The 16,245-nt window shown below is 43.9% G+C and overlaps 1 protein-coding gene across 1 annotated transcript; it reads right to left on the bottom strand.

The window, feature by feature from the left end:
- Positions 1-392: 392 nt before the first annotated feature.
- LOC119268434 (beta-adaptin-like protein A) lies at positions 393-11,988 on the bottom strand. The gene is made up of 11 exons (XM_037550063.1): positions 11,862-11,988; positions 11,261-11,777; positions 5,816-5,940; positions 5,538-5,736; positions 4,949-5,177; positions 4,667-4,833; positions 4,353-4,562; positions 3,243-3,353; positions 2,972-3,148; positions 1,537-1,980; positions 393-1,125 (listed from the first exon to the last, which is right to left on the bottom strand). Exons 1-11 carry the CDS (start codon positions 11,915-11,917, stop codon positions 835-837), a joined length of 2,526 nt encoding a protein of 841 aa, XP_037405960.1. The 5' UTR covers positions 11,918-11,988; the 3' UTR covers positions 393-834.
- Between the last annotated feature and the right edge of the window lie 4,257 nt (positions 11,989-16,245).

Raw genomic sequence — 16,245 nt, 5'->3', positions numbered from 1 at the left:
AGCAGCCTAGATGGATTTATGGAACACCAGAATGCACGCCAGTTCATTGAGGCCATGGCTAATTAGTTAGTTGTGTTGTTGTTGAGTCACAGTTTATACCTGATATAAGGTTGTTCTGAAGAAACTGCAATGTTCTGAAGAAGCTGTCATCCCAATATTAAGGCACTTCCAAATAGTAAGCCGTGTTAAACGATTGCCACATAGAAATTTTGTGACGAGGACTAGATAGACAACGTTTTGCCAGTTGATTATGGTACGATTTGTCTACATCACTGTCTGTAAAGATTAATTGTTTGACCTATTGTTATGATCTTAAGAAGTTGACGTTCAACTTTAACTTGCTGTGATCACCACACTTCTGTTTGTGTACATGTACTTCGAATGCCAACTTATACAAGTCGAATATACTCTTGCTTTATTGCACCCTGCAAACAAATTACAGGTATCCATCTATTCTCACCACATCAACGGAATCATGTCCAGTCCAGTAACAAGGTTACACACCATCTAAACCACCATAACCCTGAACAAATTAGCCGCTTCACAAGATGACTGAATGAAATGTATAGTAATGTACAGTGCTAGTGACTTCACCCACCAAAAGAAATCCCCCCCAAAAAAAACTCTGGTGTCTTTTCCCTGCGGAATCTAATGGTCTGATGGTACTTGCATGACACTGGGAGGCGAACGGCAAATTTCACCTGCTCCAAGCTTCTGGTAAAAAGATGTACCGGAAGGCTTTGCTTGGAGTTTAAAGTAGTGGATTGCAGAGATATTGTGCAGAGCCAGAAAAGCTGGAGGCAGGTGCATCATCAAGACGGAAAATGCTCACGATCAAGAATGGCCAAATTGGGACAATACTGATTGAAACAAGGTAGAAAATGCCTCAGCAGTAGTCCCATCCTCGGCCTTGATTTTGAGCTGGGCCTTCGCTGATGCGGTGTTCACAATGCATTCTACAAGGTAGAAAGCAGCAGCCCCAGCTTTCTGACCATAAAAGTAGAACTTGTAGTTTGGAGGCTGACCGCCTGAAGCAATGCATTGAATGTAGTTGCTTTGCATATGACGAATGAGCGATTGGGGATTCATCAAAGAAGCTGCTCCTTGTGGACTTAAAGAGCATTCCTACAACAGAACAAACCATATGAGAGAAGTATTTGTTAATTACAATTTCAAACTTATCAATGTGATGATGAATTTCAAGGGCGGACCTATACAGGAAAACGACAAACAGAAGCAGATCATCACACAGAATCCTCTTGTGCAATACTACCAAAGTAAAATCATAATAATCTCAAACCAAGTGAAACGATTAAGAGGAACATAGAACATCACTATATCAGAACTGCTAATTTCAAACACAGCTGAGATGAGCTTCATGGACAAATTAGACAGCGGCAGCACATAGGATTTCACGCGATCACTTTGCTAAAATCATAAGAAACTTGACCAGGCAATGAGAAAAAGACACAAGACTATGCTGCCCTGCCCATAATCATAAAATGTAGCAGGGACAAAAACTTAAAAGCAACACACCTGAGAAAAGGATAATGCTAGTTGGCCCCATTTCTTCTGGAAAGTCGCAGGATCTAGCACAGGCTTTGAGTTGAGGGCCAGTGCAGGAGGTGGTGGAGGTGCTGGGGCATCAGGAACACCAAGTCCAAGAAGATCATCGAGACTGAAGTTTGTTTGTGTTGAATATGTCGAACTACCAGGATTTATTAGTGCAGTTTCAGCTGGTGTTTGCGAACTTAGCAAGTCGGAAGGAGCATTGTATGTAGAGGTGTAAGAACCATTGCTGCTTCTTATACCGTTGTCCTCTTTATCTGAAGTACTTAGCAGAAGATCATTATCGTTTTCTTGGTATCTTTGGGCAGAAATGACGGTTTCTGGAGCCTCTGCCCCAATAGTTAAGTTCGCAAGATCTTCTGAGTACTCGAATGTTCCACGATGTTCCTTGTCGGTAAACATGTAAGAGGGCTGCAATCCATCAAGATGTCAATACTTCTCATGTAAATTTTCCAAAATAAAAATGCGGATGATTATATTTGAATAGCTGATTTGCTACAAATTATGCTCCAACCTTATCTAACAGTAGTCAATGACAACAATTGCACATCATGCTGGTATTAAGTTCCCATCTTAGCCATAATAAAACTAGTGGATTTCTAATCACAGAAAGATGTGAACAAGCACATCTCTTGCAACTCAACAAAGACAAGATCGACACGTGACATGGCATGGACTCTTTTGCAATGCATTAACTCAACTTGCCTGAAGCAGGGATTCAGAAACTAGTTACTAAGGTTCCTAACTAGCTTTATAGTTGAAGACTGCTACCCAGCAAAGCCTTTGCTTATAGGACAGTGCTTAATCTAATCGCTGATGCATGAATTTGTAATATTAACCGAGTTCCACGTGGTTCTTTTATGAACTGAACCACTTGCTTTAAAAGGTTGAAGCATGTGGGACCACACTGGCTTTGCTTGGCACTGCAAGTGATTATAGCCGATGATCAACCAAAACCCATGAGCTAACTGTTAGTTTATTAGTACTGCCTCCGTAAAGAAATATAAAAGCATTTAGATCACTAAAGTAGTGATCTAAACACTCTTATATTTCTTTACAGAGGGAGTAATTACCAAATTACTGCTTTCAAATGCCTCCACTGAGAGCTAATGAATATTGGTAGAAGGAAATGAATTTCTGTTGCCCCGACTGCATTATTTGCCACTCAAGCTTTGCTATGCCAAAACATAATCTTCAGCACCTTCATCAGTCATCATTGACAACAAAGGCAGTCCGTAAACAATGTTGTCAGATGCACTAAATGTTGCAACATACAACATGCACAAAATTTGACATGTGCTGGGAATGGTAACAACAAAATTTTGATAGAGGTATCGATGAATGGAGTTATCAGTGTTCGAAATTTTAATGACGATTACACGTCAGATGTCAAATTAAGTACCTTTTGATATACAACTGATAGGCTGTTAAATTCATCAAATATCCGATCTTTGATTTCACTGCTCTGTGTGTCTGCAAATACAGAGACAGCTTGCTTGGGAGGGTTTACTACACGTTCAGCTACAGCCGGATCATACTGTAAAAGCCTGTAGTAGAAAAGTGCTCGGTCATGAACATCCTGCAATGAGGTGGCAGTTAAGCTAGCGAAACAACATTTTTACCATTTGTTATGATATGAATAATCCAACAACTATCATTAAAAAAAATCCAACCTGGTGTGTATCAGCTAGGCCAGCAGCTAATGTAGCCCCTAACGCCTTCTGTGTCTCTGGTGGTCTCTTAAAGAAACATTTCATCACCGCAGTCAGAAGATGCAAACGAACCTGAAAATAAGACATCACTGGAAGAATGATGTGAAGTTAAACATTAAGTACCTACTGGCTAGGGTTGTGACAGTGGACCATGGCATATAACAGTCTGAAAATGGAACAGAGTTATATGGTGACGGGAAATACACAGGAGCACCTGGGTGCTCCAACCCCCTATACAAAGTAAATTCAAAAAATACCAGGAAATTCAAAAAAAAACTGAAATCTTGGGATCTCAAACTTGGGTGCCCAATCTACGTCCATATGAAGTTTCGTAGAAAAATACCAGGAAATGTATCCGTGACGAAGAAAATACAGTTTGAACTAAAATCCATCCAAACAGTTTTTTCTGTACATAGGATTTTTTTTTGCCACGGATACTTTTCCTGGTATTCACAAAATTTCACACGAAAGTGGATTAGGCACCCAGGTTTCATATCCCAAAACCACAGATTTGTTTTGAAATTTCCTGGTATTTTTTTGAACTTAATGTTCATATAGGGGTGTGGAGCACCCAGGTGCTACAAATCCTCTTCCGATTCCAAATAAACTACTTGGTTCAAGATATCAACTAAAAGACGGCAAGAGAAATGTCTCGTGTTAACACGCTAGGATGTGAGTTTCACTCATGAACCACACTATTCATTACAGTAAAACTTGATGGGACATTCAACTTTACAGCCTTTATAAACCAAGATTGCAATCATTACCATTTCCAGTTCTAACTGATCTAATGCTTTAGCCTTTATCTTAAACATGTACACTACCAGCAAACCATTAGATACTACAGGACACAACATCATGAGCCCATATGATCAAAGCAGATATACTTTTAACATACATATAGGACAAGGACAATAGCAACTCGTATTCTGCTGTCGAAAATTACTTTAGCCAGTCATGTAAATTTCTTACAGAACTTTAAGAAAGAAAATTGCATACTGAAACCCACTGACACATCTTAATTTGGCAGGAAATACGAACAACACAAAACAAGAAAAGTGTTATTAGTACCTCGGGAGACTGCTCCTCATCCCAGTTATCAACAAGATTTTCAAGAACATATGGAGCATCATGCATATCTTGAGAATATTCACCCAACATCCATATGAGAGCTGCTTTCCCTTTTGGCTCTTGAATATTCTGGCTACTAATATTTCCAACAACAGCTATACAGTCATGGCTCCATTGAGGGTATTTCCTCAAAAGATCTTTCACCAAGACCTGCATTTTAATTTTTATTCAGGCACAAAAGGATGCACAGTTGAATGTAATCCTACAAGATTTTACCCACAGTAAGGATCAATAGCTAGCATTATAGAACTTACAAGAGTCTCAGCAGTCACATAATCCTTGTCCATTTCAAGAAATTGTAGAAGCCTGTCAACGATAGCATTCACATCATATTGCTGCAGAGCTATTTTTCCAACTGCTCTGATAGACTCTCTTGCAATTGGTACATCAACATTTCCAGCGTATTCACACAGCTCGGTTACTAGCAGGAAGAAAAAAATATGGCATGAGCATTTTAGGGGGAGGGGGAACAACTGGACTAACAAATATATCAAATATTTTGCAAGATATATGACACCATCAGATATCTGGTATACCAATTTCATAGGTGTTGCTCTCATTTGCAATAGCAGTCAACATCTCAAGTTTCAGCTTCTTCACATACGAAGGATCACTAAACTGGCAGTAGAAACTTTTGTAGTCGGAAGAAAATAACATGGGAGCACGCATCACCAAAAGATGCAGATGACATAGCACTGAATATGATTGTTCTGGACTCCCAGCACCTACCAGAGTAAGCAAAGGTGCCTTTATGCGTTCATAAACCTAAAATGGAGGGTGCAAACAGGATTTAGAAGATACTCAATCAAGATCTCATTTCACTTAAGAAGTCTATAATAGTGGCATAAAAAGGAAAATCCAGTATATTGGTGTACGCATATCTAACTATAAGCATGAGACAAATAGCTGAAGTGCCCTCTGAATGAAGAAATTTGAAGACCACATGAATTCCCAGAGAATAGATATATGTATGTTTACTGGTTATGTGAAGTGGTATTCAGTGTATTTGATTGCATATAAATAGGATAAAAATTAAGACTTCCACAAATTTAGTATAAGGAGAATAATTGTGCTGCAAGAGTAAGACTGCATATCCAGGAACATAATGTGTGAAACACTGTACACCTGCTGGTGAACATCGGTCATTGACATCGTCAAGTGGAGAAACACTTTGATTGTTGCCAAAACAACAGCTCCATTTGCATGCTGAAGTCTATCCTCAAGCAGGTTCATTATGTCAAATATTTCATTATTATCAGATGGTAGGAACTTTGACGCCAACTCAAGAACATGGCACTGTGCCCACTCGCTGAATTCTTTGATTCTGCAATTCAAAATAAAAGAATTTGAGTAAATGCACATAGGAAGTATTGCTAACAAAATCTTCAAAGGTGGAAACTCACTTGTTTAGCAAGTAAAACACCACTGGCTTGCTATATAGTGTCTCAATCTCCCTCCCTGCTGCCTCTGAATTGGCAGCTTCTAGGGTCCATATCTCAAGCAGTGAATGCAAGCAATTGGCAACCACCTGGAGATTTCGGCAATGTAATCAGGTTACCACAAAAATGGCATTTACAAGAGATAAACAACTAAAAACTAGTCAGCTGAACCAAGGCCCAGTTAAATCAACTTGTCCAATGAAACATGTCAGGTTAAGTAAGAATTTCCTTCCTCAAGACAGGACCTCTTAACAGGCAGGCCGACCTTCCAACCCTTTCTAGAATACCACAGACTAGAATATTACAATGGGTCCTATTTGGATGCAAAATATTTTCAAAACCACAGTTTTCAATTTTGTGTGCATTCAACACCACAGTTTGTGAATACTAACTTTCAACAGTATTCCTAAGACCAAAGACGTGTGGTAATTCCAGTAGTTAGCAGAGTATTTTGTTTTTAAACTTACAGGCTTGAAGCCATATAACTAGTTGATGTAAGAGCATCTCTAGCAGACCCCGATAGTGATATTTGGGGGGAAATTTTCTGGTTTGAGAGAATAAGGCCTATCTAGCAGATCCCTCAAACCAATAATCCCCCAAAAATATTAGGGCTGCTTTGGTTTGTAGGAATTTTGTAGGAATCCCATAGGATAGGATTTCTATAGGGAAAATTCCGTTAGAGCCCTTTGGTTTGTAGGAATATAATCCTATTCCTGTGGAGGAATTCTTCCTATCCTCCACATTTCATAGGAAAATAAACATTAGCCTAGACTCAATGGAAAAAAATCCTATGATGTGAACCAAAGGGCACCTTCTTTTCTATTCCTATTCATAGGATTTCAGATACATGTCATCTCATTTTCTATGACTTTCCTATTCCTATGACTTTCCTATCCTATGAACCAAAGGAGGCCTAACTTTGCATCTCTTAAAACGCAGCCTTCCATCCTGTTTTTGCTCTGGAGATGCAGCTTCTCAGTAAATTTAGGCGGCTGCCCGACCTTCCTCTCAGCGCCGCCCCGCCTCGCCCCGCCTCTTGCCACCGCCGTCGACCCCCAGGCAACGGAACCGTTCGATGGCACAAGCCCGCAGCCCTGTCACCTTCTCCGGCGCCTTCTCCTCACTCGCCGGCGCCAGAATCAGCATTTTCGCCGCCGACGGGGCTGCCGTCATGTAGCTCCACCCGGTCGACGCCGAGGCCCGTTTTTGCCGGAAATCGAACCGGCCAACCTTGGAGATGGCGTAGCAAGCTCAAGCACAAGCCCTAGCTGGCTGACGGCACAAGAACCGGCAAAGTAGCCCACTACTGCCGCTGCACCTACATCCTGGCTGCATTCGTTGCCTCCATGCCCAGGAATAACCTCTGCAGACTGCTAGGCACCGTTGTCAGTGTCCTCCGCCACCGTTCGTCCCTAGCCATAGTTCTGTCGCCGGCCACCATCTCTCCGACCCCGTCTGCCCACAAGGTGTCTGTCCAATTGCCTCTACAACAACAACAATAACAAATCCTTTAATCCCAAACAAGTTGGGGTATAGGCTAGAACTGAAACCCATAATATCACGAAACGAACTCATGGTTCTGGTGCATGGATAGCTAACTTTCACGCACCCTTGTGCATGGCTAGTTCTTTGATGATATTCCAGTCCTTCAGATCTCTCTTTACAGACACCTCCCATTGCAAGTTTGGCCTACCCCGACCTCTCTTGACATTCTCAGCACGCTTTAACCATCCGCTATGCATTGGAGCTTTTAGAGGCCTGCGTTGAATATGCCCAAACCATCTCAGACGATGTTGGACAAACTTCTCTTCAATCGGTGCTACCCCAACTCGATCCCGTATATCCTCATTCCAGACCCGATCCTTCCTTATGTGGCCACACATCCATCTCAACATGTGCATCTCTGCTACACCTAACACCTAACTGTTGAACATGTCGCCATTTAGTCAGCCAACACTCAGCGCCATACAACATTACAGATCGAATCGTCATCCTATAGAACCTGCCTTTTAGCTTTTGTGGCGCCCTCTTGTCACAGAGAATGCCAAAAGCTTGGCGCCACTTCATCCATCCGGCTTTGATTCGATGGCTCACATCTTCATCGACATCACCATCCCCCTGCAACATTGACCTCAAATATCGAAAGGTGTCCTAAGGTACCACCTGCCCATCAAGGCTAACCTCCTCCTCGTGTCTAATAGTACCAAAACCAAATGTTTTCTTTTCTGTTTTTTATCGAAGAAAGGTCTCAAGTGGATCATGTAACTCTCCAATGTGTAGACGAGAAGATTGTGGGAGATGATCTTCGATGATTCATCGTTGGAGGAAGATGATGAATTCGAGTTGGTGGTTGTCGTTGGTCGCTATGGAGAAGTATTTTAGGAGACGGGTCGTGGTTCTCAAATTGGTTGAAGGATGTTTCTTCGAAATAGGATCATGGGTCATGATGGTCTAGTGAGGGATTACTTCGCGTCGAGTGCAGTATATCCCCCTTACTATTTTCATCGCCAACTCCGGATGCACCGGGATCTCTTCAAGTACATTGCAAAAGTTGTGGACAAACTGAGAAGGAATGCAGCGGGAACATCAGGTGCAAGTCCATTGTCGAAGATTACAACAGCAGTGTGAGTCCTTGATTATGGATGCCCGGCTGATTCTATCAATGACCATGTTCTGCGTGAAACGATTCTACAAAGCTGTGATCAAGATCTATTGACCGGAGTACTTGAGGGCTCCCACTAATGAAGATACCGAGAGGCTCATGGCAGAAAATGAAGAGAGATGTTGGCCAGGGATCTTGGATTCATTGACTGTATGCATTGGACATGTAAAAATTGTCATGTGGCATGGTAAGGTCACTACAGAGAGCATTGACATGATCCAACAATCATTCTTGAGGCAGTTGCGTCACATTATCTCTGGATTTGGCACGCATACTTCGGGATGCCTAGCTGGCTGGCTCTCACAACAATCTGAATGTCCTATAGCAATCTCCTCTTTTTTCAAGGCTTGTTGCCGGTGACGATCCATCTTGCAACTATGTTGTCAATGGCCATGAGTACAACGTGGGATACTACCTTGTCGATGGTATCTATCCTCCCTGGCCACATTTGTGAAGACAGTCCACCATCCTAAAGGCAACAAGATATCTCACTTTGCAACGCGCCAAGAATTTGCTAGAAAGGATGTTGAGAGAGTTTTTGGTGTGCTTCAAAGACGCTTTGCGATTGTCCATGGCCCTGCTGAGTATTGGAAGCCTCAGACCCTGTGGCAGATCATGAGAGCATGTGTTCTCTTGCACGACATGATCATCGAGGATGAGAGAGAGGGCCCAGAGGACTTTCGGTATCTCTACAATGGTGTCGAGGTGGAGCCGGAACATAACACAAAACAGGATCGGAGCATTCTTCCAAGCACACCAAAGGGTCGAGAACCAAGAAGCTCACAACCAGCTTCAAGAAGATCTTATTGAGCATCATTGGCGACTTCATAGCACTTGATTCTTGTGCTTTTATCATGTTTATTTGGATTATTGGTTCATTTGGACAGTATGTTGTGTTTGAATTTGAATAGTTAAGTTTGAGAGCATTAAATTTGATATGTATTTGACTTGTGTGTACTTGAATTCTCAAGTTTTGAATTAATATGTGGTGATAAGTATGAAAACGGTTGGATGAATTGGTAAAAGAAATATTTTGAGGGATCAAGTTTTAGGGGATCTGCTAGATGAAGAAAGGTTTAATCCCCTAAAAATTAGCTTTTTCTGGGTTAGGGGATACGTTTTGCGATTATAGGATAGGGGGTCTACTAGAGATGCTCAAAGATTGGCACTAGAAGTCATTTCCATTTGACTCAGTATGTTTATATGTACATACAAGGGCCATGGTATCAATCTTTCATAGTTGCCAATACGCACATAAACTAGCCGAAGGGACTGGCGCAAATAATGGAAAGCAATAGCTAACTGCAGTACAATCAATAAAAATAGAGGCCGGTAGATGGAAACAGGTGGGGTATTGTAGAACAATCGATAAAAATAGAGGCCGGTCGATGGATACAGATGGTATTGTAGAAGACGATGATGTAGGCATGCATGCTCAAGCATGCCTTACAGACACGAGACATGGTGCCAAGCAAGAAATATTTGAACTGGGTATGAGTGAAAGTGAGCCTTTTCTCGGTTTTTAGAAGAAGTCTGGGCTGGAGTTTAGATGCTCCAAAAAGAAAAGTACAATGTCGGGAATACTCCCTCCATTTCAATGAATAAGGCGCACACACCAAGATTAAACTTTGCCCATAAATTAGACCAACCAAATGTGGGTTATATGTAACAAAAATTATACCATTGTATTCGTATCTGAAGAAGTTTTCAATTGTATGATTTTTAAGTCATAAAAATATATTATTGGTCTAATTTATGGTCCATGTGGATTTTGAAATGCGTGCGCGCCTTATTCATTGGAATGGAGGGAGTACTTATGGTTATAAGGCATACTTGAGTGGTGACTGGTGAGTCCTCGGTAGTTTATGGTGGATGACAAAGTCGTCAGAATCGCGACTCAAGTCTTAGAATCTTACGACTTTTGGATAAGGAATCTATCTCCTCTTTCTTATCCTTAAATCAAAATCTTCAATCATATTTTTGCAGATATACAGATTGATTTTAGTTAGAAACCAAGAACGTCTGTTCCCCAAAATTGTACTTGTATCTAATAAATATATCTCAATCAAACTCCAGATCACAATATCTAATCCAGAACCAGATCGACGCAGATTCAGTGTCAGATCAGCTGGATATAATAAAATATGTTGGAACTAAAAACACTAGGGTGTATATGTAAAGCTACCTATAAGACTACAATTCTATAATTTCGTAACTAATGGGATTGTGAATTTGCAAGAAGCTACCACAGCTGGTTCTGTATGTAATTATACTTTCTATCACAAAGTCCTTAGGAGAAATTGACAAGTTGGTATAATAACCAATTACTTCTAAATATCTATATTGAAGTTGATAGCATGGTTATATCCGCTGGTTGGAATTTCCTTTGTGGTGGACATCCGATGCGAAGTACTTACATTTACTTGATGCATTACATCACAGTACATATTTAAACCGGCAAGGCATAATTAGCCACAAACTATTACTATATGATCAAACAAGCAAGATATAAACCAAACCGTTTTTCAGTGAGAGCATAATCATAACTTGCAGCTTAACTCAGTTCCATGTAACAAAATTCAATTTCTGTTGAGATTAACTTCCAGTTCCAGGTTTAGTGAAGACAATGCATGCTGCGATTTTTTAGGCAGCATAGATATCTCATCATTGCAAGCATGTAGAATAACAGGGTCGCCAGAAAACAAAATAACGATCTCATCAAAACAGTTCGTAGCATGAAAGCTCACCTGGGCATCAGGGTCCGAGAGCATAAGTGCCTTGAGCGCAGCAGGCAGGTCAGCGTCGAGGCAGGTGGTAGCAGATATGTGATACAGCTTTGCAGCACCAACAGCAGCGACCATCCGAACGTAGGCACTAGGGTCCTTCAGCCCTGTGGTGAGCGGCGTAACAAGGTACTCGACAAGATTTGGAACGCGGAGGGAGCAGAGGCTGCGGAGCGCAAGGCCGCGGATGGTGGGGTCCTGGTCGCGGCAGTCGCGCTGGAGGAAGTTGATGGTGAGGAGGGCGAGGTCCGGGTGGGCGCGCGCATGGACACCGACGTAGAGGTAGCACATCTTCTTGAGCACAACGTCGGAGGTGGCGGAGCAGAGCACCATCTCCCCGAACGCCGCCGACACGTCGATACCTGCGGTCATGCAAGAGATCACCCGCTTGAAGACATCCCGGCGCTGATCATCAGCGTCTGGCGCACGGCTCCCCGCCAGCTGCCGCAGCTGCTGCTTCAGATCCGACACCTCGCTCTTGCTGCACGCTCTCAAATTGCCCCGATTGATTAGTTAAGATTAGGGAGGCCAGCAATTTTGGGAGCCAGAGAAGGAAGTGGTGTACCCGGATGGTTGGGACGGGGACGCGGACTTCGCCGGCGAAGGCGCCGTGGGAGCCATGGCGGAGGGCTTGGATCTGGGCGCGCGTGGGGAAGACGACTGCAAAGTGGTGGTTTTGTCCGGTGGGCACTTGGATCTGGCCAGGAGGGGTACGAGACACTGATAAGTGGGCCACAATGTAAAATACGTCTTGCCACCTGTGCTTACGGATTCAAGGAAACAGTTGGATTGTTTTCCTAGAGTGCTTATGCTTCTCTACTATCTAAAAGAAACGTAGTGTTCCGTTTCCCCTCTTACGTTTCCCGCTTCGTCAAGCCTCTCGTACGACCCCCTCACCCCTCGATTTTCTTTCCCCCGTCTCGGTTTTCTCCCTCTGGCCTGCTCCTCACGCCGGCGTCCCACGCCACCGCTACCGACCTCCAGCCATCGTCGAGTAACCTCTCCCGCGCGCCCTATCTGTCTTCTTCTCCCTTCTCCCTTCTCCCTTCCTTTTCTCTCTCTCACAAATCTTGTCTCCCTCTGTTTCAAAAACAACAACACCATGGATCCCGATGTGGAGCACCATGGATCCCGATGTGGAGCTCCACTGTGGCCCGATCTGACCTGGGAGCGACTAGATCCGTGTGTCTCCGCCTCACTCCGCGCGCCTCCATGGTCCGCCGTCTTCCCGAGCGCCGGCGCCGCGCTCAGCCGCCGCCGTCCCGTGCCATGGTCGCCTCCCTCCAGAACGATTGCCATGGCCGCCTCCCTGCCTCTCCCGCAAGTGGGACTCTGCACCCCTGGCCTAGCATATTAATGGAGGGCGCTGCCGACGTCGGTTCATGCCTCGGTGCTCCTCACGTGCGGAATTTGCCAACTATTCTATTCCTATCATGATCTTCTCTGTTTTGATGTAGATTAACTCCCAGCACCCGTACATGAGCCCCAAGGCACCACGCGATTTCGGCAGCTCCATTGGGAAAGCACCAAGGTAAAAAACCACCGCAGGTTTCCTCCTCTCTGCTCTAAAGATATGTATTTTCTTGGCTGCAGGGGCAGTTGCACCAAGCAAAGTGGCCTATGCCCTGCAATGCTAGGAAAAGCAAAGTCATAGTCTCCGTATGGAGCAAATATGAGTTCGGTTGCTCTTGCGTATAACTACTGCATTTATGCTTTGATAGCTATTTCTCTAAATGTATTCAAAGCATGGGATTCATTTGCGTTTGTTTGCTTTTTTTCAGGACAATTTCGCTTCAATTTAATGTGAGCTCAATCCTCAAAGGTCTGCGCATGGGTAATGGTTGAAAAGTTCATCTAATTAGAGAAAACTGAATGTGTCTATCAGTTCTTTAATAATACATATTATAGTATGTAACTTTCAGAAACTAATATTTAATATATTTCTGTATCAGATCCAAACTCCAAGTATTCGTGCATATAGGGAACAGTTATGGTACAAATAGACTTGATTGTACTGATAATTTTCAGCTTGCACATGGATCCCTTATAGTATGCAATCAAGCTTGATGATAAAATCTTGGAGAGACACTAGGTGCCAGGTAAGGTGACCCAAGACTATTGCTTTCAGTTATTCAATGGTGTTCATATTGCATATTGCTATCAGATATGCCATTGCCTGCAGCGGCAAGCTTGAATGCCATGTTTGCATGTTTATTTGATTCAAGTGTATAGATAGGGGGTAAACTAAACCATGCTAATTCGCTACCAGGTTGGAGATTTGGGATCGGATGCGCCAATAACAAGGGACCAAGGTTGTGACGCCCCCGATTCAATCGTGCACTAATCATGCACGCAAATGTGTACGATCAAGATCAGGGACTCACGGGAAGATATCACAACACAACTCTAAAATTTAAATAAGTCATACAAGCATCATAATACAAGCCAGGGGCCTCGAGGGCTCGAATACAAGTGCTCGATCATAGACGAGTCAGCGGAAGCAACAATATCTGAGTACAGACATAAGTTAAACAAGTTTGCCTTAAGAAGGCTAGCACAAACTGGGATACAGATCGAAAGAGGCGCAGGCCTCCTGCCTGGGATCCTCCTAACTACTCCCGGTCGTCGTCAGCGGCCTGCACGTAGTAGTAGGCACCTCCAGGGTAGTAGGGATCATCGCCGACGGTGGCGTCTGGCTCCAGGGCTCCAGCATCTGGTTGCGACAACCAGGTAGAAGGGAAAGGGGAAAAGAGGGAGAAAAGCAACCGTGAGTACTCATCCAAAGTACTCGCAAGCAAGGAACTACATTACATATGCATGGGTATATGTGTAAGGAGGCCATATCGGTGGACTGAACTGCAGAATGCCAGAATAAGAGGGGGATAGCTAGTCCTATCGAAGACTACGCTTCTGGCAGCCTCCGTCTCGCAGCATGTAGAAGAGAGTAGATTGAAGTCCTCCAAGTAGCATCTCCAAGTAGCATCTCCAAGTATCATCTCCAAGTAGCATCTCCAAGTAGCATCTCCAAGTAGCATCTCCAAGTATCATCTCCAAGTAGCATCTCCAAGTAGCATCGCATAGCATAATCCTACCCGGCGATCCTTCCCTCGTCGCCCTGTGGAAAAGCGATCACCGGGTTGTCTGTGGAACTTGGAAGGGTGTGTTTTATTAAGTATCCGGTTCTAGTTGTCATAAGGTCAAGGTACAACTCCAAGTCGTCCTGTTACCGAAGATCACGGCTATTCGAATAGATTAACTTCCCTGCAGGGGTGCACCAACTTACCCAGCACGCTTGATCCCATTTGGCCGGACACACTTTCCTGGGTCATGCCCGGCCGCGGAAGATCAACACGTCGCAGCCCCACCTAGGCAAAACAGAGAGGCCAGCACGCCGGTCTAAACCTAAGCGCACAGGGGTCTGGGCCCATCGCCCATAGCACACCTGCACGTTGCGAGGGCGGCCGAAAGCAGACCTAGCCTAGTGGCGTTCCAGTCCAATTCGGCGCGCGCCGCTCCGCCGCTGACGTCTGAAGTGCTTCGGCTGATACCACGACGTCAGGATACCCATAACTACTCCCGCGTAGATGGTTAGTGCGTATAAGCTCGTAGCCAACTCAGATCAAATACCAAGATCTCGTTAAGCGTGTTAAGTATCCGCGAACGCCAAACAGGGCTAGGCCCACCTGTCTCCTAGGTGGTCTCAACCTGCCCTGTCGCTCCGCCACAAAGATCCACTCGCGGGTGCTCCACCAGCCGACCCAACTTTAGTCTCCACATGTATCATGTATAAATTATATAGTATATACCCGTGATCACCTCCCAAGTGATCACGGCCCGATAGTATAGCATAGCAGACGGACAAGAATGTAGGGCCACAGATGGAAATACTAGCATCCTATACTAAGCATATAGGATTGCGGGTAAGGTATCAATGACTGTAGCAACAATGACAGGCTATGCATCAGAATAGGATTAACGGAAAGCAGTAACATGCTACACTACTCTAATGCAAGCAGTATAGAGGAGAATAGGCGATATCTGGTGATCAAAGGGGGGGGGCTTGCCTGGTTGCTCCGGCAAGAGAGAGGGGTCGTCAACTCCGTAGTCGAACTGGGCAGCAGCAGCGTCGGTCTCGTAGTCTACCGGAGAGAAGAGGGGGAAGAAACAGTAAATACGTAGCAAGCAAGTGCATAACAGGACAACAAGCAGAGCTAGACGTTTTCTAACGCGGTATGAGGTGATACCGGTGAAGGGGGAAAACATCCGGGAAAGTATCCCCGGTGTTCCGTGTTTTCGGGCAGAGGAGCCGGAGAGGGAAAGTTGCGAGTTCGATAGGTTAGGGGTGTGGCGGACGAACGGACTGCGTATCCGAATTCGTCCCGTCGTTCTGAGCAACTTTCATGTTGAAAATATTTTAATCCGAGTTACGGATTAAAAGATATGATTTTCTAAAGATTTTATTAATTTCTGGAATTTAATTAATTAATTAATTAATTCGAAAAAATGGATTTATGACGTCAGCATGATGTCATGCTGACGTCAGCAGTCAACAGAGTTGACCTGTTCAACCTAACATGTGGGTCCAGGGGGGACCCACCTGTCATCCTCTAATTAGGTTAATTAGGGTTTAGGTTAATCTAATTACAGTTTAATTAAACTTAACTAGTTAATTAAATTAATTAAACCGGATTAATTAACTTAATTAATTCATTAGTTAATTAATTAATTAATAATTAATTTTATTAAATCATTTTTTATTTTTTTTCCTTTTCCTTTTTTTTTCAAAAATGTTATGGGGCACGGGCCCCGTTTGTCATAGGCCCCTAGGGGCCATATTGGGTTCGGGTGCTACGGGCGCTGCAGGTGCGGGCGCGAGGCGCTGCGGGGCGCCCGACCCAGGAGAGGGCCGAGCGGGCGCAGAGGGGGGCGCCGGCGCCGGGCGCGTGGTC

The sequence above is a fragment of the Triticum dicoccoides genome, chromosome 3A (assembly GCF_002162155.2).
Source record: "Triticum dicoccoides isolate Atlit2015 ecotype Zavitan chromosome 3A, WEW_v2.0, whole genome shotgun sequence".
NCBI lineage: Eukaryota > Viridiplantae > Streptophyta > Magnoliopsida > Poales > Poaceae > Triticum > Triticum dicoccoides.
The sequence above is the reverse complement of the archived record's forward strand: the minus strand, read 5'-3'. Positions and strand labels throughout refer to the sequence as shown.